The 25,979-nt window shown below is 42.3% G+C and overlaps 1 protein-coding gene across 2 annotated transcripts in view; it reads left to right on the top strand.

Moving 5' to 3' along the window:
- Positions 1 to 25,979, top strand: part of mon2 (MON2 homolog, regulator of endosome-to-Golgi trafficking) — a 63,748-nt gene that overhangs the window by 5,229 nt on the left and 32,540 nt on the right. For both annotated transcript variants that reach the window (XM_049573021.1, XM_049573020.1), the window contains exons 2-14: positions 7,147 to 7,210; positions 11,276 to 11,403; positions 16,204 to 16,335; positions 18,258 to 18,387; positions 19,002 to 19,099; positions 19,493 to 19,618; positions 19,791 to 19,985; positions 20,398 to 20,522; positions 21,745 to 21,884; positions 22,151 to 22,304; positions 23,122 to 23,312; positions 23,663 to 23,744; positions 25,210 to 25,391. In XM_049573021.1, coding sequence (XP_049428978.1) covers positions 7,147 to 7,210; positions 11,276 to 11,403; positions 16,204 to 16,335; positions 18,258 to 18,387; positions 19,002 to 19,099; positions 19,493 to 19,618; positions 19,791 to 19,985; positions 20,398 to 20,522; positions 21,745 to 21,884; positions 22,151 to 22,304; positions 23,122 to 23,312; positions 23,663 to 23,744; positions 25,210 to 25,391 — 1,747 coding nt within the window. The remainder of the gene's footprint in view (positions 1 to 7,146; positions 7,211 to 11,275; positions 11,404 to 16,203; positions 16,336 to 18,257; positions 18,388 to 19,001; positions 19,100 to 19,492; positions 19,619 to 19,790; positions 19,986 to 20,397; positions 20,523 to 21,744; positions 21,885 to 22,150; positions 22,305 to 23,121; positions 23,313 to 23,662; positions 23,745 to 25,209; positions 25,392 to 25,979) is intronic.

Here is a 25,979-nt window from a genome sequence, read left to right as displayed (position 1 = left end):
CAGCCACCATGAGGCCTTGACAACTTGCCAGTGGCAGAAAGTTATTGGTTATGGGGCTGTTACATGCTAACAAATTAAATCTGTATTACTGAATTTTACTATCCAGCACAGTTATACTGTAGACACCATCTACCTCAGCATATAGACACAAGCTCCATGAACAGGTTTTAATTTTTCAGAAAGACTGATAGAGGAAATCCTCCATAGCATAACCCATAAACTGGATAGGGCTGGAATTTCTGCTTCTTGTTACAATGACATCATCAAGCTCTTGGTATTTCCCTCCACATGTTGGTGACCTCATAACGCTGACAGTTCTCAGAGGGAAGCGAAGTCTACCAGAGAAAGCTTTAACAGCACTTTCTTCGAGGAAGTGGGTGGAAAAATATGTTAACATGCAGAAAGAGAGATTTCACTGTTTGTTAAGACAACCTTGGACTCCATCAAGCATCTAGTGGGCCGAAAAGATTGCGGAGATTGACAAGGTTTTGTGCACAAAAAAACGTTACCCTTTTTCACATGCAGGGATTTATTGTCACTGGTTCCCAGATGGGTCCACTCGAGGCTGCACAAAGGAAACCCACACAATCTGCTTCTAATTAGAGGCATTCATTGGTTCTCTGGTTCTATCTGGCTGACTCACTGATTCTACAATAGAGGAAGGAAACATCTTTTTGAGGAGTTGTGCAGTGGACAGATGAGATTATTCAAGATTATTTTTCGAGGTGTACTTTTGTAACTAATCAGCAGCAGCCTCTTGTTAAATGTAAACCGTAACAGCTACTGTTATCATGCACCAACATCCTTTGGGGCCAAAAATCTGGTATAATACCTTCAGTACTTCCTCCTGTCTTGTCAGTGTGGTCTCATTTTTGAACATACATGCCCACTTTGGCAAAGTCGGGCCTTTTGATAAGAACAAAGAAAGCTCTTGTATTTGAAGGGGACTAAAATCCTATTTATAACTTGGCGATTGGAGAAAACATGCTCCTCTTTCTCACTGCCCTTGGGCCACAGGCTGCAGAATATCTCAGTGACTCATTTCAGTTGACTAGATTGATGGCTGTGCCACAGTATGCTAGGTTATGTTGTGGCGTATAGGCGTTGAAACACAGGTTCACGTGTGTGAATACATCTGAAAGCCAGCTGCTTCTGAAGGAAAATGCTTTTTGGGCTTCAACTTAGTTATTTTCATTATCAGTGATTCTGTCTTTCATGATTGATTAATAATTGTTTAGTCTAAGAAAATGGTCAAATATGTCCATCATAAGTTCCTATAGCTGTAAGCGATGTCTTAAAATAATAATGATTTAATTTATAATGATATAAAATTGACAAAAGCAGCTAATTCTCATATTTTTAGATGCTGCAAAATAAACAGCAAGTTAACATTTCAGCATTTTTCCTCACTAAATGTCTGTAATTAAAAATAATTACTAATTTAATTCAATAAAATGAATCAAATATCAAAATTGTTGACTATTAATTTTGTAGTAGATGATTGCTGCAGCTTGAAACAGACCACAGTTGTAACTCAGGTCTAATTTTAAAAGACCAGTACACAGCCAGAGAAAACATTGCCCGAACTTTTATTATAAAGCTGGAAATATCATGAGCTGCTTATTTTTTTAAGGCCTCACCACTATCCCAAAATATGCTGCTGTGGCACTTGTCTGTTCAGTTATTCCTCGTAGCTGCAGTATATTATACTCTCAGCCTCTGAGAATATCAGGAGTAGCCACAGTGTGTGGTTGTAATTATTTGGCCCTAAAAAAGCTCTGCGTTCTCCTCGTTGCCCTGTAAAGACCTCCGGCTCTGTTTGAGGAACAAAAGAGACGAGGGAGACTAGCATTTTTTTGAAGATTAACTTTTTAAGGAGCTGTACGGTAATAGGCCAGCTCAGTCTGTATAAGTGGCCCAACCCACTAACCAGTGGTTGCTTGGTAACCAACTGTTGAGCAGGTTATGAATTGTTGTTGCCTTTCACAGTGGCTCGACCTTGTGGCTGTTCAAATGACATGTTAAATTGATAAAATCATGTCGTCAGCCACATGTTGTGTTACAGACACTCTGATGTAAAGGGCAGGTGCGTTATTTTTCCCCATCTAACCACAGTATGACTTGCTTATCATTATTGTAGACACAGAGAATGTGTTTCTAGAATATTTTGCTATTATAATATTTTTACTATGTTAAAGGGTGAGTTCAGCATTTTTCAACCTGGACCCTATTTTCACATGTTTTTGTGTGACTAATGGAAACACCAGTTTTTGTTTTTTTTAAAAATCAGTCGCAGTATTGAGCGAGGTTGATGATGGCAGCAGCAAAACAGGCTGCAATATAACCATTTCCATTTTTGCACTGTGAAATTCATGTCCACTAAAGCCCTGTTTCCACAGAGCAGTACGGTACAGTTCAGTTTGGTGCGCTTTTTTTCCCGTTTTTCACTGTACAAAGTTGTGGATGGTACCAATGGAACCATTTCGTACCGTCCCCATTTTTGGTCCCCCCTCTGTTGGGGTACGTAGCACACAGATCTGGTACTAAAAGGTGGAGCTGTAAACACTGCCGTCTGTTGATTGGTCAGTAGAGGACGGTCACTCTGCTCAGGGCTGAGTTGTGGCTGGTTTTGAGGCTCATGTAACCACTGTTGATACCATGGAGAGTTTTACATACAGTACAGGCCAAAAGTTTGGACACACCTTCTCATTCAATGCGTTTTCTTTATTTTCATGACTATTTACATTGTAGATTCTCACTGAAGGCATCAAAACTATGAATGAACACATGTGGAGTTATGTACTTAACAAAAAAGGTGAAATAACTGAAAACATGTTTTATATTCTAGTTTCTTCAAAATAGCCACCCTTTGCTCTGATTACTGCTTTGCACACTCTTGGCATTCTCTCCATGAGCTTCAAGAGGTAGTCACCTGAAATGGTTTTCCAACAGTCTTGAAGGAGTTCCCAGAGATGTTTAGCACTTGTTGGCCCCTTTGCCTTCACTCTGCGGTCCAGCTCACCCCAAACCATCTCCATTGGGTTCAGGTCCGGTGACTGTGGAGGCCAGGTCATCTGCCGCAGCACTCCATCACTCTCCTTCTTGGTCAAATAGCCCTTACACAGCCTGGAGGTGTGTTTGGGGTCATTGTCCTGTTGAAAAATAAATGATTGTCCAACTAAACGCAAACCGGATGGGATGGCATGTCGCTGCAGGATGCTGTGGTAGCCATGCTGGTTCAGTGTGCCTTCAATTTTGAATAAATCCCCAACAGCGTCACCAGCAAAACACCCCCACACCATCACACCTCCTCCTCCATGCTTCACAGTGGGAACCAGGCATGTGGAATCCATCCGTTCACCTTTTCTGCGTCTCACAAAGACACGGCGGTTGGAACCAAAGATCTCAAATTTGGACTCATCAGACCAAAGCACAGATTTCCACTGGTCTAATGTCCATTCCTTGTGTTTCTTGGCCCAAACAAATCTCTTCTGCTTGTTGCCTCTCCTTAGCAGTGGTTTCCTAGCAGCCATTTGACCATGAAGGCCTGATTCGCGCAGTCTCCTCTTAACAGTTGTTCTAGAGATGGGTCTGCTGCTAGAACTCTGTGTGGCATTCATCTGGTCTCTGATCTGAGCTGCTGTTAACTTGCAATTTCTGAGGCTGGTGACTCGGATGAACTTATCCTCAGAAGCAGAGGTGACTCTTGGTCTTCCTTTCCTGGGTCGGTCCTCATGTGTGCCAGTTTCGTTGTAGCGCTTGATGGTTTTTGCGACTCCACTTGGGAACACATTTACAGTTATTGCAATTTTCCGGAAGGACTGACCTTCATTTCTTAAAGTAATGATGGCCACTCGTTTTTCTTTAGTTAGCTGATTGGTTCTTGCCATAATATGAATTTTAACAGTTGTCCAATAGGGCTGTCGGCTGTGTATTAACCTGACTTCTGCACAACACAACTGATGGTCCCAACCCCATTGATAAAGCAAGAAATTCCACTAATTAACCCTGATAAGGCACACCTGTGAAGTGGAAACCATTTCAGGTGACTACCTCTTGAAGCTCATGGAGAGAATGCCAAGAGTGTGCAAAGCAGTAATCAGAGCAAAGGGTGGCTATTTTGAAGAAACTAGAATATAAAACATGTTTTCAGTTATTTCACCTTTTTTTGTTAAGTACATAACTCCACATGTGTTCATTCATAGTTTTGATGCCTTCAGTGAGAATCTACAATGTAAATAGTCATGAAAATAAAGAAAACGCATTGAATGAGAAGGTGTGTCCAAACTTTTGGCCTGTACTGTATATCCGTAAGCTGTAACTATAAAATGAAATGTTGTTTTGCTGCCTCTCACAGCAGCTGGAGTCTGAGAACATTTTTTTTTTCCCACTGGGCTGAGTGCCGGCAACTTTTAAGGTGGAGTGTTTACTTGTAACGTTACTCAATACTAGGGCTGTACCCAAATATTCGGATATTCGAATATTCGTTTCTATGGGTAGGTATTCGTTATGAAAATTTGGTGTTCGATATTCATTTTTTTATTTACATTTTTTTTTTTAACATATTTTTTTGATGCTAAATGTAGTCTTTTTGTTGTTGGTAAATGTAGGTTATCAGTAAAAATCAAAACTTTTAAAGTGCATTGTTAAAAATGTGAAAATATAGTATCGCCTACCAACTGAGCTTGTGCGCACGGCACGCTTGAGCGTATCCGTCTGAGGCTGTGGATCAATGCCAAGTTTTACCACTTTATCACTATTCCCTCTCACTTGTAGCTGTTTTTTTGTTATCTTTTGACTTTAATATAAATTATGGAACCGTTTTTGTCAATATTTGTTTCCCCCATTTTGTACAATAAATTATTGTTTAAAGTTTCAACAAGTTTGAACCCCCCATGAACGAATATTCAAATATTTGTAATAAATTCTGCCGAAGGTCCGAATGTTAAAAAATGGTATTCGGGACAGCCCTACTTAATACATGGGTTGACGATGTGAATCCCTCAGCACACCTTAAATTTCACTCTGGCAACTTTTACTTTAGTTTTTATGTGACATACATTTTTAGTAATGAGTGGATCTTCAAGCGTTTATGTATATTAATTTCGACTTTATGTTAACTGCATGTATTCTAATCCTCACTTGGAGAGAGTCACAGAGTGTCATTCCTGTGGGTTTTGGCAACACTAAACCCCTGAGCTTGCCTGAGAAGGACTAAATGCACAAACCCGCTATTTTTAAATATCCCATGGAGAGAGACTCTCACTGCAGCTGGTTTTATTTTGTTCAGAAAATGTTGGAATGCAGCCTCGTTCTGTGGAAATAAATGTGGTGCAGACTGATGAAGGAGGAAATACAGCTGATACTTGATGGAGCAGTGAGTGACAACAACCCCGCCCACATTTAAGAGTACTGTTTGTGGTAGAAATGCTAGGGTCTAGGTACAGTCTGAAGGGTTACTGTTGGTTCCAAAGGTACCATACTGAAAATGTTTGGTGGAAAAGGGGCTTAAAAGTGCTTGTTTTTGCCGCTGATATGTTTGACAGCTTATGGAAAGTATCCCTATAGAGATGGACCTTTTTGTTAATGAGTAAGATCCTTTTTGTTTAAGCAGAAACAACCCCAAAATCCCTATCGTCAGTACCACCAGACTCCAAATAATAAAAATGAAACAGTAATTTAATCACCCTAAAACACGCTTTATTTAAAGTCGACAGAAACAAAATGAAACTCACCAAAAACGTCTTTGTTCAACTTGCCACTGTTCCAACAATCACCAACTCTGGTTTGGTTTGAAAAAACCCTACTTTACTCAGATAGATGTGAAAATATTCTGCCTCTATACACACTAAAAATTGTTTTGCCCATTAGTCACTTAAACACAAAAATATGGGATAATAGGGTGCACGTTGAAAAATACCAAACTTACCCTTCAACCCTTGAAGACATGAAAAGATCACCAAGTGGTCACTTAGATAAGATGTCTTGTTTTCACACTGTATTTCTGTGGCTGCAGAGATTGTAGAATGATGAGACTCCAGTCGTTTGTAACCCATGCATGCTCAGGACGGAGTCAGATCAAGTCAGAGCTGTATGAAAAATGCATCAAGGTAATGTTGGCCCGGTGGCTGTTTGTTCAGCTGAGAATGTTGCTGCTACTGCTGACGTCGGTGCTCGGCCAGATGTTGTGATTAAAAGTCATAATATGCAATTTTTCTCCGCGGGTTGAAATGATAATTTGATTAAATGCTACAATTTTCTTTTTTTGCAGGGACGTCATACCATCAAGCATAATAAATTGCATGAAATTAAAAACAGAACAGCACAGTGTGTTGCAGGATGGACTCCCTTTGTATACCATGTGCACATTGCTCAGGCTCTGCAGATGCTGGTTACCTCAGCGTCAGGCTGCAAGAGGAAAAATGCTCATTGAGATGAATGATAAAGGAGATAAATAACGTTATTACGGGCTGTCAGTCTGCAGAATAGCAGTGCACTTGTTGTCTCAAGGTACAAATTTGCACGTTGCATCTTTGAGACAGGTGATTTGTGGTATGAAAGGTGGTGCTTTGTTATGGTTATGACGAAAAATAAGTTACAAGAGAGAGCGATTTGGTAAAGAAGGAGTAAAACTGAGAATAGATAGAAAGGGTGAGATGGTGGATTGATGGGGAAGAATGCTGGGGAGAGGAGCAGCAGGGGTTGGAGAGAAGGAGAGGAGGTCTTGACAGGCTTGTGGTAGCTTGCAGTTGTTGTAGAAAGATAAGAACAGCACCTGCTTTGACTGGTAAATGGCTCAGTATCTCACATTTAGTCTGCCTCCATGTCATCCCTTCCTCCTGCCCTTTCTATCTCTTGACATTTCTCCTTCCCCCTCACCATTTCACCCCTGCCAGACACCTCGCTAGGGAAATCACTGTCTACTGGCACATCCCTCTCAAGTTGAAGCCTGTTTTTTTAGCAGATTTACCAGCCCTCCTTCTGTCTCTCTGCAGCCAGGCCTTTTCTGTTTCTCCCCCGTGGCCATCATTACAAGAGGTTGTGTCTACCACGGGCAGCACAGCGGTGCTGCACCATCAGCACCTTTTGATACACATTGCATCGAACGTTAACCTAAATGTCAACTCTCTCTTTTTTTCCTCCTAGGCCGCAGAGTCTGGCATTGTGAAGATTAAGACCATTGCAGCCAGGAATACAGACATACTGGCAGGTGAGAAAGTGAGAAAGTGAGAATGGTGGTGGTGGTGGTGGTGGTTAACCACAACTGAGATATCTAATTACCACTTTGTCAGAGCGTGCGCTTCACTCTGATTTGAAATGATGATTTCCCACAGCTTATTGTATGACTTCAGATTGAATTTGATCACGTTATTAAGATTATTCTTGAAAGTATTTCTGCCAGAAAGCCCTCTCTGGAATAAATGTTTTCGTTTTAACCAAACCATCATCTTCCTCATGAAACTTCTATCTTAAAGCCCTGAAGACAAAACGTCTCCCAACAGCCATAAAACACAGATTAACAACAGCATTGTTTAACAAAAGTATCACATTCAGCTCAGTAAGAAGTGTCAAGGCTCAACAGTTGTTTGTTGCTAGTCACACATTACCAGCTCATGCATGTTTACATTGCATAAATTAGACTAGTGGCAAGCAGGCTTTTTGTCTCTTCTCATAGTTTAACAGATTACATTTTATGTTGTTATTTTTCTTACTCACCGTTGGTTTATGTCGCTGCATCTCCTGACAGAACAGCACGGTTAAGTTTTAGTCTGCGCGCATGTTTTGTCAGACTGACATTGTTGAAACAGAGAAGCAAATGATAAAGTTAACGGAGTGAGATGCATGGCCAGGCAGGTAACGTTACGTCGTGTTTTATCTCGTAACATCATTGTTTACATATGCTATGAGCTCTGTCTGTTGACCTGTATTTTTTTGAAATCCAAAATATATCCACACAGCTGATTTATGCCGGAGTAAATGACGTTATCATCATCGCCTTTCTCTCGGCTGTTTGCCATCTGCCTGCTGCTGTTTGACGATGACGCAGGCCTTCAAAATAAGAGCGTATGCTGAAGCTGATGATATACATTGGTGTTTTCACTTTGCATTGATGATACTGGATCACTGATCATTGAATCGATCCTTACACCCCTATCAGACAACATGTCTCCACTTACTTCCACTGTACAAAAATGAAGCCAAAATATCCTGCAGTAGCCATTTCCGCCTTATCCAGTTCCAGCCGTAGACTGTATAAAAATATGGATGTAGTCACCGTGAGGTCACCCACTGGTTTCTGTGGAGCGTTGGAAGCTCAGAGTGGGCGGCTCTGGCCGTCGCCATCTTGGCAGTGCCTGACTCCGCCTAGTCTGAGTTGGCGGAAGTTCACTGCATAGATCAGCCTCTCATTGGGCGGAACGAGCCACCCGCTGAATTCCCGCCCTACCACCTCCGGTTGTGTAGCAGTTTTCAACTGTTTTCAACACTTCCTTTACTAACTTTTGCGGTGTTTGATCTTGCAGGGATGTAGCCATTTTTCTGCCATGGATCGCGTCTTGTAGGCGATATTTTTGTGGGCGTGTTACACCAAAACTTGTTTCCCACCGGCAATATTTTTGCAAGTGCACCGTTGCTGTGGCACCACCCAGAACGATTGTGATTGGATGAAAGAAATACAAGCAGCTGGGGCGTTTTTTTCTCCAATCTTAAAGTGAGAGTCGGCCCAGCCAGACCTTTCTTTTCTTGAGAAAGGTCTGGTGAGCGAGACTAGACTCCGCCCAACTCCCGGCCAATTAAAAATGGGCAAGGAGTAGCTAAGGCTAACAAGCTAGGCTAACAAGTTACGCTACTTTGGATAGCCCTGTGGTGTTGACTTCTCCCGCTCATGCTCCCTCTTGGTGCCAGCTCCCTCACGAAACAAAATATCCAAAAGGCACAAACACGGCTGAGAGGTCAGGTTCAATGACTTGCGAATTAGCTGAGATGATGCCTAGCAGACAGCCAGCGGTTAGTTAGTCACCCGTGATGGCGCCACCTGTCACTCAAAGTGACCACACCCTTAATTATGTGCAACTTTAAGCCTTAATAAAATTTAAACAGATGAGTTATAAAAAAATTCACCCCCCGTACAGTTGTCATGAGGGGGGAAATTAACCAGAGAGACCAAAACCGTTTTTTGAACCAGGCTGTAAACATGTTTATTTCTGCTGTAAAGTTGAGCATTTTAACATGGAGGTCTTTGGGGACTGACTCGCTTTTGGAGCCTGCCTCAAGTGGTCATTCAACAAACTGCATTTTTGGCACTTCTGCATTGGCTTCACTCGTCATCCCTGGAGGTTGCCGCTTGGTTTCAGCTGATAGAGTTGTCCGACCAATTGCAAGCAGCGCCATTGGTTGTAAGCACACCAATATGCACACAGGGCTGAAATTAGTCAGAAAAACGAACACTTGGACATACATCCTCAGCGTGATAAGAACTACCTAAAATGACAGAAACGGTCTTTGGGAAAAATCTATTTGATGAGTACTTTGAGTTTTTAGTTTGGCATTTGGCCCATGTTCCATCCACTAACATGGAGGGGGCAGGGTCTATGACCTGTACTGCAGCCAGCCACTGGGGAGCAATCAAGCTGTTTCGGCTTCACTATTGGGAGCTGTCATGTCGTCAATCTTTATATACAGTCTATGGTGTACATGTACAAGGAATTCGACTGTGGGTTTTTTGCATTGCTCTCAATGCAATCACACATAAAAGACATAACAGCAAAGAACAAGGAGAGTGAAACTGGACAAATAATGGTAAAACAGGACTGTTATGTACATTATTATGTACACTATGTAATAGTTATGTAAGCATGTGAAAGCCCTTTATATAAATATTATATATACTAAACAAAGCAGTGTTCTGTTAGTTGTAAACTGAACAGTTAGTGCAAACAAACAAATGCTATGATAAGAAACAAGTACTGAATGCATACGTGGACTGGATGATTATGTACAGTATTTGCATGTACACATGTTTATATATTGTCATGCAGCATGCAGGATTTATATTGAAAGTGACTTTTTTTTACAGTGTAAATGTTGATTCAATGGTACTGTCCCATATTAGTTAAGAATACAAGCAAACAATAGTGTTAATGTTTTTATTTTCACATGGCATGTTTTTTTTACGTTTGGGTTTTGCATACAAGACATCCAGAAGAATGTCATCCACTACTGTTTTTAAATTTATCTCTTATTAATTTGGTCTGTGGCAAGTCATGTGCAGGGTCCTGTCAGCACATGACCTTTGATTCCTCCAAAAATATGTCATAATTGTTTCCCACCCAGCGCACTGTAAGATAAATAAGAGCAGTACTCATCCCTCAGCTTTGTATGTAAATTGCCAAGATTGATTCTGTTTAGCTGACTAGACACCTGCATGTTCTGAATTCACTGCAAAGCACTTTCAAAAGCGTCTGGTCTCTCGAATACTTCAATAGGGAATTGTTTCCGTGCTGTCTTCACAAACACAGTCCAGCTTTTAGTGACAGTTGCAGAGTTGACACATACTCGACATTTTCTGAGTTCCACTGGTGACTGTCCGACTCTGGCCGCCCCTGTGTGAACTGTAAACTGCATGGCAACTCACTGCAGACCGGATCATTTATATTTGTTTCCAGAATGGATTTGTTGGTTGACACAGCAGCTTAATGAGGTGTTACAAAAAGACTGAATGGTGAAACCTGTTGTGTAAGTGTAAATGATGAAGGAAAGTAAATGCAGTGAAGGTGAAAATGATACAGTTGGATGCCAACTGTGAACTTGCTGTTGTGATTAGACAACACAAATGTATCAAGACCATATTTTCATTATTTAAAAACGTTTTTTAAACACAACCTTGCATTAATAATTCAGCATGGTGGAGCTTCCTCCTTACACAGTGTCCCTTTCTGTTATTTTATTCTGTAGTTTTGACCATTAAATCTGTGCCTTGGTGAGATAGATGTTTCCATCCCTTCCTCTGCAGTACCAGTATTTCATATTAATCCATCAAGGACTTCAGATTATATTAACAAGATTTAATTTGGATGCCTAAAAAAACTGAGCTGTGATTAATGCAGTGATATTTTATATTGGATTTTGATTAATTTTAAGGCATTATAAATCATTAATTAAAATTTAATGAAGGCATCTTCGTACTTTTCATTTCTCCCTTGAATTTGAAGCACCTGTACAGGTTTCCAAAAAACATACATTGACATTTCTCTTTATCTCTGTCCTTTTCCCGCAGCTCTGAAGGAGAACAGCTCAGAGGTCGTGCAGCCTTTTCTGATGGGCTGCGGCACCAAAGAGCCAAAGATCACCCAGCTGTGTCTGGCTGCCATCCAGAGACTCATGTCCCATGAGGTGGTATCTGAGGTGAGGACCATGAGCTAACCTGACATTTGAAGTGCTGGCATATATATATACAATACACTAAGGTTCGGACTGGAGATATGTGCACACAAAAAATAAAGATGACAATATTATAAAAGTAATCAAAGAGCAATATGAGAAAAGACTTCAAATGCAGCAGTGTTATTGGAAACATAAAACACATTTTTGGCCTGTTAAGATTAATGTATACTAAATGAATATTAGGCCATTAGAATATTAGAGAAATAAAAAATAAAAATATGTTGATGTTACTGTAGTCGGAATACCGTTATCTTGTGTGATGTAGTTTTTGTCCTGGATGAACGATGTAGGATCCTGACGTCTCTGTCAGTTTTGAATCAGAGGACGAACCTAGCTGATATTTAGTTGCACCACATTTTCCCATAGACTGTATAAAAATAATGGACGTAGCACCCGTGACGTCACCCATTGGTTAGTGAACTCCCATTTTGAAGCCTTGGGTTTGGCAGTTTGGATGTTGCCATCTCGGATTTTTGGAGCCAAAAGTGACTGTATGTAATGAGAGGGTGGAGCTGTGGAGGAGCGATGGGTGGATGTGACTCATAGACTGTGGTGACGCCGACAGCCTGTAACTCAGAGCGACCTAGGCCCTAATGATGCCTAATTATGACTCAGTGTCTTCAAGTGGCCATTTAGAGGAACTGCAGTTTTTGGCACTTGGCATTGGCTGCATTTTTTAGCCTTGAGGCTGTTTCCTCAATATTCCTTTTTTTGTAAGGTGGTCTTAGAAAGTCAAATCAATAAGAGCCCACTGCTCTCATGTGGATTCATCACCTTGTGTCACTCTACTTCATAGAATGACACAAGGTCATGATTATCCCTAAGAGTGCCAAATCAATTCACATGTCTGTATAGTTTCAGGTATGCTGTGTGCAGGAGGTCACATTTTTCCCAGCTATTTTAGCCTTGTATCAATCATTAGCTTTGTTGAGATATTAAGAATTGCCACAATTAATACAGGACTACTGTTGATTCTCACTTGACAGCTCTCCACAGACTGAAATTATGCATATTGATAAAGACCTCAGTGATCCTCAAGAATTTATTGTTTGCTGTTTTGCACATTGGGAGTATGTTTCAGCTTGCAAATTAAAGTTCACCTTTCACCTTAGGCACATCCTTCCTAATATCCTAAAGGTAATTTATTTAGATCAATGCAGGAATCAATGCAGGAATCAATACCCAATCAGACAATGTAAATATTAGAATCTTAATTAATTCCTGTCACCAGTGGCTACGTGTGAAAGGCGCCAACTCCCACCATTCTTCTTTCACTACTCATTCTGTCCTGCAGTTGATGTCTGTCTTTTAGTCTTTGCACAGCCCCTGTATTTAAGGAAACCATCACCCTAGAGAGGGTAATACTATGGTGCTCCAGTAGTTTCATCTGATCTATGTGCGCAGCAGCAGTTAAACAGCGCTGAATGATTCGGTGGATTAAGGTATCCATCTCTGGAAATGGGGGACTGGAAATAATTTCTTAAACACAAATGTATGAGCAAAGAGGTTTTGGACCTTTTAAATAACCCAGCTGGAGTCAGAGCTGTTTCAGAGTTGGCACCCTGTAGCTGCTGCACAACTGCTTTGGTAATACACCGTTAAAGACTGTTATTAAAAGCTTATGGAGCCACCCCATGCTTTTTTTACATTTTGATATCAGGCATTTATTTAATTAGGCAAACACAGGTTTTAAGTCTTCTGCTTTTGGTAGGAGAGTATAGGTGTTCTGCACACCCAAAATAAAGCCTCTCATAAAGAACAATGACTGGGTATTCGGTGTTATTTTGATCAGCTCTTTAAACAAGTTTGATCTCCCTTAAATCAAAGTGATGCACATTTGAGTTACAACTAATTCTCATTATTAGCTCATCTGTTGTTGATAAATTCAAACCGTTCACCAGAAGAAAATGCTGGCCTTGTACGTTTCTGTAAACAATGGATATGTTACATTTGTACGTTTCATTTGTAACATATCAAGTTTTTTAAAGTGACATGTATCATCTGGAGGTAGAGGGACGGCTGATGGCATGGCACCTCAGCGAGACACCTTCCAAGTTACCGACCATTATCGGTTGTTTTTTTGGAGAGTCATCTCTCCAGCTGCGGTTTAACCAAAACCGGGTATTTTTAGCCAAAACATGATCTTTACAGGTGGCACAGTGGTGCAGTGGTTAGCACTGTCACCTCATAGCAAGAGGGTTCCTGGTTTGAACCCTTGGTGGGGGACCCATTCTGTTGCATGTTCTCCCCATGTCACTGTGGGTACATTCAGTGAATGTAGAGTCTGTAGGCAAACCCCGGAGATCTTGCCTCCTGAAGAAGAGCGGAAGAGCCCTGGTTTCTGGTTGTAGGCCATTTGTAGTCCGCGTGATATTGACCAATCACGTTTGAGCCGGCTGCAGTTGTTGCCAGGTTAAATGGTCCGTGCGGTGAACAAACGAGGCAGAACATAATTGGCGTCACTGCAAACTCTGAATCCATCGCAGTGGTTCAGCATATTTACTTATATATAAACGGAAGTCGGAAGCGGAAATTCGCCTCCTCCGCTCAAATCAAACCTGAATGCCAAAAAATCGGGGGTCTGCCCCCAGAGGCTGTATCGATGTCTGCCGGAAGTCAGACGCCCAATACAGCTGTTGGGTTCCGAGAATGGTTAATTGGTGACTCTCAATTTGCCGTAGGTGTGAATGTAAGTGTGAATAGTTGTCTGTCTCCATAACCCTTTTTCCATTTGTCACTCTTGGCCGCACCGAGTAAAGCTACGCCATGCCAATTTTTGTTCCCATTGTCAGTTTAGACATGCCATGCCAAGCTGCACCAGAGATTCACCTTCTCAGGAGTAGGTCCGAAAGCCGGGCCGCCCGCCCTCCCTCAAGTGGGTAGCGGGGAGCGTGTGTGTTGGGAAACTCTCCTGCATCCTGTTTTTACTTTAGATATCTGCTTTATTTTACTGTTTCATGTTTGCGTTGCTGCCCTGCTGTGCTGGGTTGACGGCTCAAACCAGACCAAGCCAAGCCAAGCCGAGCCAGCCCGTGACCGTTGAAAAGGGGGACAAGTGTCAGCCCTGTGATAGTCTGGCATCCTGTCCAGGGTGTACCCCACCTTATCGCCCAATGTCAGCTGGGATAGGCTCCAGCATTCCTTGCTTTGTTTGAACAACAGTCCAAAACCTTTTATCAATTTACAATTGTATAAAAAAAGGAAAAACCAGACAATCCTCACATTTGAGAAGGTGAAACCAGCTGTTGTTTGTTATTTTTGCTTTATAAATGACCATGGTTATTGAAATTGTTTATTTATTTTACATCAACTGTCAACAAATCGTTTCAACGCTAATGCACCTCATTTCATACTGCTACATATCTTCACACCTTTCAGATTGTGGGTAGTGGGTGGTGGTTGAGTGTCTTGTTCAAGGGCATCTCAACATGAATGTGTGAGGCAGATTTTCTCAGCTAGTCTGAAGTTTCGGGAGTTACTCCCGGCCTTTAAGACCGCATTCTGTCTTTGTTTCTTTTCTTTTGTACCTCCCTCTGCCAGAGTTCGTCTTTGAGCAGCTGTTATCGCACTATCACACCCAGCAAACATCCAGAACATCTAAGAGAGACACTTCACATATTTTACAACACACACATTTTCTGATCCATTGAACACTGTAACTCCTCTCTTTCTCTCTGCCAGCAGCACTCCACCTCATCAGCAGCCCTGAACTGCAGGGTTTACCTGAGGGTGTCACAAGACAAAAGTCTACTATCTCAGTATTGATTCTGAAGGTGTCACTGAAGGCAACCTAGTCAGATACTCTGTCATGTCGAGAGAATGTGGTGGTAGTCAGTGTAATTTCGCTCCCTTGGGGAAAGAGAGGGATCTGTCTTGAAAGAAAATGTTGTAATAGGAAAGAGCAGACACTGAATTGCCTTTTATTGATGGGATGCCTTTGTGGGCATCTGTTGGTGTCAAACACCACAGGAACAATACTGTCAACGTTTCCAAATCTGGGCATCAACCTCTGCAATGAAAACACTGCTGGGGATAATTGTATGCTCCTAAACCACATTTACATTGTAAAATGTGTCAGCAAACAAGGTTGTTGTTGTTGTTGTTGTTGTTGGATGATTCTATAACACTTAGCAGAGTCAACACTGAGGCAAATCCAGGACTAATTACATCTAAGCTCTTGTAGAAATGTTTGGGAGTTGCAACGTAGCATAAACTCTGTGTTAAATTTTACAATATCTTGAATGTAACTGGGGCTTTAGTGTATTAGACAAAAGATAACAAGACAACAGGTTGTTTAAGTCAGTAATCAAGCTATAATACCAAATATTTGCTGGTTCCAGCCTCTAAAATTCAAAGAATTGCTGAATTTCTTTAATTATAAATCCTCCTGTGACCCTAGAGTGAAGACTAGTCGTATTCTAGACAGCTTGACCCAAGAAAGGACATGCAGTGTCACTTTCTGTGAGCATCAAGTGACATGATGTTAACCGGCAGCTAGCTTTGGTGTTATTGAACCCTATGTTGCTGTGACCTCTAAGCAGGCAGCGCCAGCTGGTCCCACAAGTGTGTGGTTATGTGTGTGTCTTTGATTTTAAGGGTTGTGTCACCTCAGGCTGAGCTCTCACTTGACATTTTTCTGTCACAGCTCCGATACTGCCTCCTGAGTCTTGAGTGCTTGTGTAAACTGGTGGATGATCAGTAATGCGCTAAGATTTGATATAGATCAGTGTGAACAAGTTACGGTGTTTGTGTGCACGACAGGCAGCTGCAGGGAACATCATCAACATGTTGTGGCAGCTGATGGAGAACGGTTTGGAGGAGCTGAAACTTCTACAGACTGTCCTGGTGCTGCTAACCACCAACACCGTTGTACACGATGAAGTACTTTCCAAGGTACACAAGCAACACACTCCTGTAATTGTATACATGTTCTACTCCCTTGTATGTGTATGTGGACCCTACAGGTATCCATATAACCCAGTGTTGTCTCTCAGTGAGTCACCTTCCATCTATTATTAAAGCTGTAGCTATAATGTTTTATTATGCACATAAATACATTTATTTGTGGAATCCTTGCACCAGTTTGTGCAGCATCATAACACTGCCAGTTTACATGGACTCACTCTGTTTCACACCATTTTAAAAAGTCACAGGACTCCAATGTATTGTAAACTCTTAAAGGTGCAGTATGTAGGATTTAGTGGCATCTAGCAGTGAAGTTCTTCCTTTCCAAGCGTAGCTATGATGGCCTTCAGGTAATGTAAAAATGCAAAAGGCCCTCTCTAGAGCCAGCGTTTGGTTTGTCTGTTCTGGGATACTGTAGAAACATGGCAGACTCTATGGAAGAGGACCTGCTCCCTATCAAAGATACTGGATTACTACAAGATGGCCCACCTACAATATACTCCCACTGTATGAAATGGTATACATTTCCGGTCTCCTAAGTAGGCGTTGTCCCCCGTACCGACGATGGAGAACCGCCAATCAGAGACGAGTATCCCCAACCTCGCTTCTGTCAACAAGTGTGTACCCTGACTGGCCGCAAGCTAAATAGATAAATAAACGGCCTGTGAAAACGGCCTGTGGGGTGCAGGAACTACTACAGGAACGTCCTCTCGCTCGGCCCTCTCAACTGCCGTGTCTCCACTGAGAGAGCGGAGTAGGAGGAAGGTTCCTGTAAAGTTACCGGGCTCTGGATGTGACGTAATTGTTGCGCAACCATTTTGACCGGGGCGACGCAGGGACGTAGGGAGGTAGTTAGCTGTTAGCCGTTAGCAGTGTCTGTAATAACTCAGTAACTCAATAACCGGTCTGTTTAAAAAAAAAAAAAATCCCAGCGGATGTCTTAGTTACAACATGACTGAGCTAACTGGAGTAGTTTCATGTCGTATCCGACAATGGGAGGCTTTTAACAGATGACGTCCTGATGTTAGCTTTGCAGCTGCTGTTAGCTGTCCCTGTCAGCTGCAGCCACTGATGCTTTCTAGACATCGTGATTTCCCAAAGCTGAATAAATACCACACATAGCAACACAAAGCTGCTTTGCCAGCTCAATCATGTTGTAACTAAGATATCCGCTGGAAAAAAATATTTTTTTAATCCAGTATCTTTGGTGAAACTGCACTGATTTCAGTACCAGAGAGGAGATATCTGTTGCCAGATCTCGCAAGAGTGTGTTGTTGAGACAGAGACAGGTCTTGAACAAAGTAAATTTTCTCCTTATTTGTCCGTCTGAAATTTGCCATTTTGGTGTCAGAATGTTCTGAAGATATGTGGCTTGTGATAAATGGGTCCAATATTTGCTTCCGTGACTATGGGGCGAAAGAATCGGCCATAATCTGTAATCGCATTCATTTCTCCCACTGAAGTCAGTGGACTCAGGACCTGCTGTTAGTCTCCTAAAGGGGCGTGGTGGTCGCGAACCCCACGTGACACTGATACAGGAAACTGACTCACAGTGGACCATCTTGGTTTATCCACTGTCTTTGTCCCTATGTAGAGATGAAGAAATACAGTTATTCAATAAACTAATTCTTAGTTAAAGTGGATAATATACTTCTAAAAACATAATTATGAATATTTTATTTCATCTCTGCCAATACATCCACCTAAATCCTACATACTGGATCTTTAAGACTCTTATCAACTGTATGAAGTTACCAGATCAATCCTTGTCATAGCTGAGAACACAGAACATGATTTTATCATACTCATCCTGAAGATGGAAGACTGTAGGAATTCATTTAGGTTCAGTTTATACATTATATATACTATGCATATGCTGCATAATACCTTTATGTTTTGTCCTTGCCCAGGCCATCGTGCTGTGTTTCCGTCTTCACTTCACCAAGGACAACATCACCAACAACACAGCAGCCGCCACTGTCAGACAGGTCGTCACTGTGGTCTTTGAGAGGATGGTGGCCGAGGACGAGCGTTTCAAAGGTGATTGAAGTAGAAACACTTAAAGCAGTAGTACCCAACTGGTCCAGCCACGGGGTCCAGATTTCGCCTTAGTCATTAGTTTCAGGTTCATACAGTTAAATACATTTAGTGTCATACTAGAATTTGGTGATGCCGTCAAGCTAGTTTACTGTCTCTGTCAAATAGCTGTCCATAAGTCAATCACTCTACAGCGGGAAACTACACTTCAAAATAAAAGCTCTGTGAAGGAAATTCACTCTACCTAAAAGTACACGTTTGTGAGTCACTTGCGGTCCATTCAGAATGAGCCTGTGACCCACTTTTGGACCCGTAACCACCATATATGGACCACTGAGTGATACAAAGTTTAAACAGAGGGATGTGATATCTGATCTCATGGAAGACTTGTAGCATTTTTAAGCATTATTTCATGAGTGCGCTGATGGAGAGGTGTCTAAGTATAGAGTACAGAGTAGTATATGTTATATATATGATTCATGGGAAGTCAAGCTGAGTATTAAATTTGAATTCTGGTAACATCCTGACTCTGAGCTCACACTTACCCTCAGTGTTTTACTGTTGTATTGCCAATGAGTTGATTAAATGCCTAAAATGTTAACTGTATTCCTCCTCAGGCATTGTAGAGCAGCCTCCTCCTGTCCAGGGAAACACCAACAGACGGTCTGTTAGTACGCTGAGGCCCAGTGCTAAAGATGCATACATGCTGTTCCAGGTATGTCCACCGGGGGGCAGCAGCCTTCCACGCAGTGTTGTGCCCTCTTCTTGGGTTAAACATTTGGACCATCTTGGTTTTGAAACAATGATCTTGCCATTTGTGGAGTAGAGACAAGAAATCTAAATGGTCCCTACAGCTACAGCTTATTAATATACCAACCTCATAACCTTGAGTTTTAAAGTACAGAACAAGTTGCTTTCATCTCTGCAATGAAGTGAAATTTGCAAGAAGAAATCAAAGGTCCCTTGTCACTCCTCACCCACGCTGCGCTTTTGTTTGATCATGCTTATTCTTGCAGCGGAGCTCAGTGACTGCACTGTTTCAACCACTGTGATGTGTGTAGGACATAACACTCCATTGTTTAAGATGCTGTTGTGTGCCTCTCTGCAGGACTTGTGTCAGCTTGTGAATGCTGATGCCCCCTACTGGCTGGTGGGGATGACAGAGATGACTCGGACGTTTGGCCTGGAGCTGCTGGAGTCTGTTCTGAATGATTTTCCCGGGGTATTTCTACAGGTACACTCAGCCTTTCATGTCCACCTCTAGCATATATTAATTTATCTGAACATCAGAGAATATGCAGCTCAGTGTAGTAAAATTAATCCTCTTTAACACTAGTGTGTCTTGGTGTTATTAAGCTTGATCTGATCCCCACGTCACTCATTCTCTCTCTGCGTTTCCCACCCAGCACCAAGAGTTCAGCTTCCTGCTGAAGGAGCGCGTGTGCCCCCTCGTCATCAAGCTCTTCTCCCCCAACATCAAGTTCCGGCAGGGCAGCAGCAGCGCCGCCTCACCGGCACCTGTGGAGAAGCCTTACTTCCCCATCTGCATGAGGCTGCTGCGCGTGGTCTCAGTCCTCATTAAGCACTTCTACAGCTTACTGGTAAGGGACCAGTCTGCAGTGATGGTCGACTGGTCAGAACTGTTGCCTGATGGATGCTTTACGAGGAAGGGATTTTCTCCAGTGCAGAGCTGATACTCTTAATTGATCTGGTCTGATTAGCATTGGATTAGCGTGGTAGTAGTTTTGTCTTAGTTCTGCTTCAGGCGCTTTAATGAGCTTAGCCGCATCTAAGTAATTAACCATTGCAGCTGTTTTTATTTAGTGACATTCTGTCAATCCTTGAAATGGAAATTAGTCCGTTGCCCGGCTGTCAAGAAGCGTGGTCAGCCAGGGAATAGCTTCATCAAAGCCCAAAGGGATTCAGAGATTTTGCCAGAAGCCGGCTTCCAGGCAGTGGACAAAGCTGGTCAGAAGTCTGTCCCAGTCTGACTGGTGTGTGTTTGTGTTACAGGTGACCGAGTGTGAGATCTTCCTGTCTCTGCTGGTGAAGTTCCTGGATGGGGAGAAGCCACAGTGGCTGAGAGCAGTGGCTGTGGAATCAGTCCATAGGCTATGTGTGCAGCCACATTTATTACGGTGAGCAATATTAAGCTCTACAAATTGCACGTTTTAATTAATGACGTTTTTAAATGTTAACTCTTAAAAAAAGAGTTGTTTTGTGCCTCACACCTCTGGATTGTGGGTAATCATTCCTTAATGAAACTGTGTGATGTACTGGATCATGATGGCGAAATGTTTCTATAAATGCTGATTTATCTGCCTCTCGATATAACAGAGGTTGAACTAAACAGGAAAAGATATGTACAAAGCATACCACTGTAGGACACACTCTCCACTAACATACAAATAACATAATCAAATTACAGTGATTGACAGACGTTCATGCAGCAGCACTTAAATGCTTCTAAAGTGTTTATATTTATGTTCTTTGGTTTCACAAAGAGCCCAAGGAGGAATAACTGACTGTGGGCATTATTAGTAGACTATTATTAGACTGCAAATCACTTGCATGTTGTGAATAATGACTAACAGAGGGACAGGATGAAAAGAAAGCGTCTTGTACAGTAATGGTTCAGGGCTTAATACTGTTGGATCACTGGACTTAATGTGCAGACAAAGGACGCAGAGTCTGATGCAGTGATGGCAGTTTTAAGTGTTTTTTTAATCAGGGAAAATGCTCTCACTGACGTGCATATGTGTTACCATGGTTACATTTATGCATTAGGGTAAACAGGTTATGGGATATTTATGGTCTTTATCAGGATTAATGATGAGATCGCAGGCAGATTTCATGATCAGCAGATGGATTTATTTTTGGTTTGGCTTATGAAATTATGCTAAAATCACATGTCTGCCATCATAAAATCCTGTGGGTAGTTCGTTTTCCTTCTCACCACAAACGAGTGCCTGTTTGGAAACAGACCGAGACCCACCTTTTTGAGTGGTCCTCAGTTCGGTTGTTTGGTCCATACTAGGATTCGATTGACAGCTTTCACACCAGCCCAATTGAGTCATACTAACCGTGCAAACAGACCTGAGTTTATTGTAACCAAACCAAACAGATTAGGTGTGAAAGCACCGTTAAAATTATCATGTTAGAATGCTAACAGCTACCATGTACAGCTGAGGCTGACAAAGTGCAGCTGAACCTGAACCTGACAGCACAGCTCAGTCTGATGAAAGTTGAGCAAAGTCTGACAACATAACGCTGAGTCTGTCTCTTAAAATTGTGCTGTTTTGCAGTATAATTCTTTACCATGTCAGCATCTTAAGTTCAGTGTTCTTGCCTTTTTTTCAGTTCGTTCTGCCAGTCATACGACATGAAGCAACACTCCACGAAGGTATTCAGAGACATTGTCAACGCTCTGGGATCCTTCATCCAGTCACTCTTCATCGTCCCCAGTGCGGGCAACGCTGCTGCCGTAAATGCACCTGCTGGTCAGTTCCATAATTTTAAGAGTAACCAAGTTCTTATTTGAGCTCTATAAGGCTGTGGTACAGTAATCAGTGTATTACTTGCTGTTGATTTATGGAGTCATGGAAAAGTCAATACATTTTATTAATAGTTTAGTTCTCATAGGAATGTGATGGAGCAAAAATGTGTCTTCTTTTATTTTACTTTTTATCTGTATTTTTGCTTTATCCCATCCTGTCTGTCTTTGTTTATCTGCTCGGCACTCCTAACACTTTGACTTTCTGTCCAGGTGGCTCAGGTTCAGGAGCCCAGGGCGCAGCGCAGGGCGGCCCAGGGACAGGAGGGGTCAGCGGCAGCCTGACTACCCAGGCCGCATTTGAATACCGTGGTACCTGGATCCCTCTTATGACTGTTAGTGTCCAGGGCAGCGCCAAGGCCACCTAGTAAGTACTGTCACTACACAGACTTACATACTTCACCTCTCTGACTCCCTTTATCTATGTTCTTATGTGAATTGAATTCCTGTAACACACACAGACACAGAAGAGGTAGACAGTTGTTGGCATCACCATCTCCTTGCTGCTAAGTGGCATAAAGCCGTGGCTGTATCCTACAAGCAGTGATAAATGATGTTGCATTTAACAACGGGGGATCATAATAGGGCAGAGATCGAAGGCTTAACCTCACTGGAGGACTTAAAATGCTATTGTCATTCATCTTTGGTGTTTCACAGAGAAGAGAGGTTTGAAATACAGAGACTTACATTAGCCAGAGGCTGCGCTGTCACAAAGAGAAGTGTTGTCTAAATTGCCCCTTTGTGATGGTAATGAAATCTATTTGCTGTAATTAGGATTCTTGCTGCTGGTTTTGGAGGCTGGATGGAGCTGACTTTGCTTAGTATGAAGGAGAGCTAGGCACACACCTTTCATGCTTTAAGTATCTTAAACCCAACATGCTTGTTATTAAGAAGGAAGTCTGGATACTTGGGACAACTGATGTAATGCTGTAATGTCTGTAGAGGGAGGCAGTGTTTAGATGGGACTCTTAAAACAGCTGGTGATGCACAGGTTACAGTATACACCCCTACAGTATACACTCACGAACATGCAAACATTTAAAGTCATGGATGGACCTTTATTTAAGTATAGACACACTTCAGTTCACACCAGGACACACACACACACACACACACACACACACACACATGCGCACACTTTAACCTCCATCTCATTTCCTCTCTTCTCTATTTTTATCCTCCAGTCTGGAGATGCTGGACAAGGTGGAGCCCCCATCCATCCCGGAGGGCTACGCCATGTCTGTGGCCTTCAGTGCCCTTCTGGACCTGGTGCGGGGCATCACCTCTATGATCGAAAGAGAGCTGGCCGTGGAGGAGGAGGCAGCTGCTGAGTTCAGGGAGACTTATCCTGATCAGGAGTGGCAGCCACAACCTGGTGAGAATACACAGGGTGGGGGAGTGTATGGAAGAAGACAAGCAAGGTCTGATAATGCAGAAAATACTGGATATAAACCTGTCAAATTAGATAGAAAGAGATAAGAAAGCTTGACGAGATGCAGCAAACTGAGAAGGCACCAGAGCATCTGTGCGAGCTGTACACACGTTTACAGTCTGTGTGTTTTACTGCGTCGTGGCCGTTGCGATTCTGTGACTAGCGCGTCTCTGACCCCTGGTGGCCAGTGTTGTGCTTGTAAAAAAATGGAGGCATGTTTTGTTTGTTTTCCTAAGTGATACTGAAGTGAAATAACTCCTGAATAAACTCACGAATGCTTTGTGTTGTCTCAGGTGCCCACCTGGTGTGGGAGGAGATGGTCAGTGCCTGCTGGTGTGGTCTACTGGCTGCTCTGTCTCTGCTGCTAGACGCCAGGTAAATGGAATATCTACTGGACCTTTGTGACTAACTGCACTTTTACAGTCAGCAGTCAAGTTGGATTTACTCATTTTGGAATCAAGCAGGAGAGAATGAATTGTCCCATAGGAAATACCCAAATTATACTGTATACTGGTTCATTAGCGTGTGTGTGCACATGTTAAAAACAAACAGTTGTAATGTTGTCCAATTGATTTCCTGTTGTAGTGTTTTAACACATTGACACACTGGCATGAGGTAAACTTTGACCTTAACTGATTTTTAGCAATGCACTTCACAGGAAATGGTTTCATAGACTTTTTTTTATACATGTTTTATTCAGATATTGATTCATCAGTCTTTTTTTTTTACAAGCAACTTAAACGTGAAGTACTGTTCAGGCCAAGCATATAAAACATCTTGGTGTTCAGTGTCCGCACAACACGACCAGCTGTCATTAGAGAAAAAACACTCAGATAAAGATTTAGCTTTCGTCTTAATACATCAAACACCTTCTGTTTATTTTCTCCAGAGTGATAATAATCTTACTCTAATACCAAACTAAATAATTGGAAACAGCTTTGATTAATAGAAACACAGACAGACTACACTCTTAACTTTTCCTGTGCTTTATGCCTCCGTGCCGGCAATGTTATGTTTTCGGATTGTCCGTCCTTCCATCTGTCCTATTTTCATGAACATGAAATTAAAAAACGGCTGAGGTTATTTCTTCAAATTTGGCACTAACACCCACGTGGTATCAGCAATGACCTGGTTAGAATTTGGTGGCCATAGGTCAGAGTTCAAGGTCACTGTGACCTCGTGTGTCCCATTCTTGTGAAGGAGATATCTCAATAGGGCCTTGAGGGAGTTTTCTTAACTTTGGCACAAACGTCCATGTGAACTCACTAATGAAATACGTTTAAAACGTTTAACTTCACTGTGACATAATTCATTTATTCATTTTCCGTAACTGCTTATCCAGTTAGGGGTCGGGGGGGGGGGGGGTCACCAATTAACCTGCATGTCTTTGGACTGTGGGAGGAAGCTGGGGCACCTGAAGGAAACCTACACTGACACAGGGAGAACATGCAACCGCTGCACAGAAGGACTCCCCCACCCCTGGTTCCAACCCAGGGTGGATCCCTCTTGCTGTGAGGTGACAATGCTAACCACTGTAGCACCATGCCGCCGTGACATCATAATGTTCTGCAAAAACACTTTCTGGCCATTATTTAATATCATATCTTAGGAACAGAGAGGGAGACATTTTGTCAGGTACTGAAATGGTGACCTAATCTTCGGTGCCCATCTTCAAACCGTACTGATTGCATAGATGTGCCCTGCCGGGGGAGGAAGATGTTTCTGGACCATCAAAGTTTTCACAGACTTGGATGTAAACTGTAACTGCAACTGGTTTTCAGAGGCATACAACCACAAGGCTGTAATTCTAGTTTTTCTCCTTCTTGTCCTGTCACTTCAGCACCGATGAGACAGCCACAGAGAACATCCTAAAGGCAGAGCTGACCATGGCCTCGCTGTGTGGTCGTCTGGGCCTGGTGACGCCCCGTGACGCCTTCATCACAGCCATCTGCAAAGCCTCTCTGCCGCCGCATTATGCTCTGACTGTTCTGAGCAGCAACGCCGCAAACCTCTCCAGCAAAGGTACGGCTCCTCAGCTGAGAATGCCACTTAAAACTGCATAAGACACAGTATTAGCAATAAGTCAGGTGGCTTGTTACCTCTTCTTATTTGTATAAGATGTAGCCTTAATACTTAATTGCCTGTACACACACACACACACACACACACACACACACACAAATACCTGAAATACCTAGATAATACCTCAAACCGTTTGGGGTTGAGTTTGGTATGCATGTTTGTATTCCTGCTTAAATGTTGGGATCAAAAAATCAAATACATAACTGTACCACACACAGCTCAAAGTCCCCCTTTCCAACCCCGAGGATGGCCTCTGGTCATGTGTGTTTATGTTACACTAATGAGCACTTCTCGTCTCCCATATGGTTAGATGTGCATGCTGCTAAACTGAGCTTAACATGTAAAATGTTGGCACTCTGCCTGTCCCTATCGTCCTACTCTTATTGCTTTAATCCATAACTTTTCACTGTGGCTTCTAATTAGGAACACAGAGGAGAACGTGTCTGGGGATTGTAGACGTACACACACACACACACACACACACACGCACACACACACAGCTGCTCTCAAACCAGCCACTAAGACATT

This window comes from Epinephelus fuscoguttatus, linkage group LG4 (genome assembly GCF_011397635.1).
Source record: "Epinephelus fuscoguttatus linkage group LG4, E.fuscoguttatus.final_Chr_v1".
Classification (NCBI taxonomy): Eukaryota; Metazoa; Chordata; class Actinopteri; order Perciformes; family Serranidae; genus Epinephelus; species Epinephelus fuscoguttatus.
Note: the sequence above shows the minus strand (reverse complement) of the source record. Positions and strands in the feature narration are given on the sequence as shown.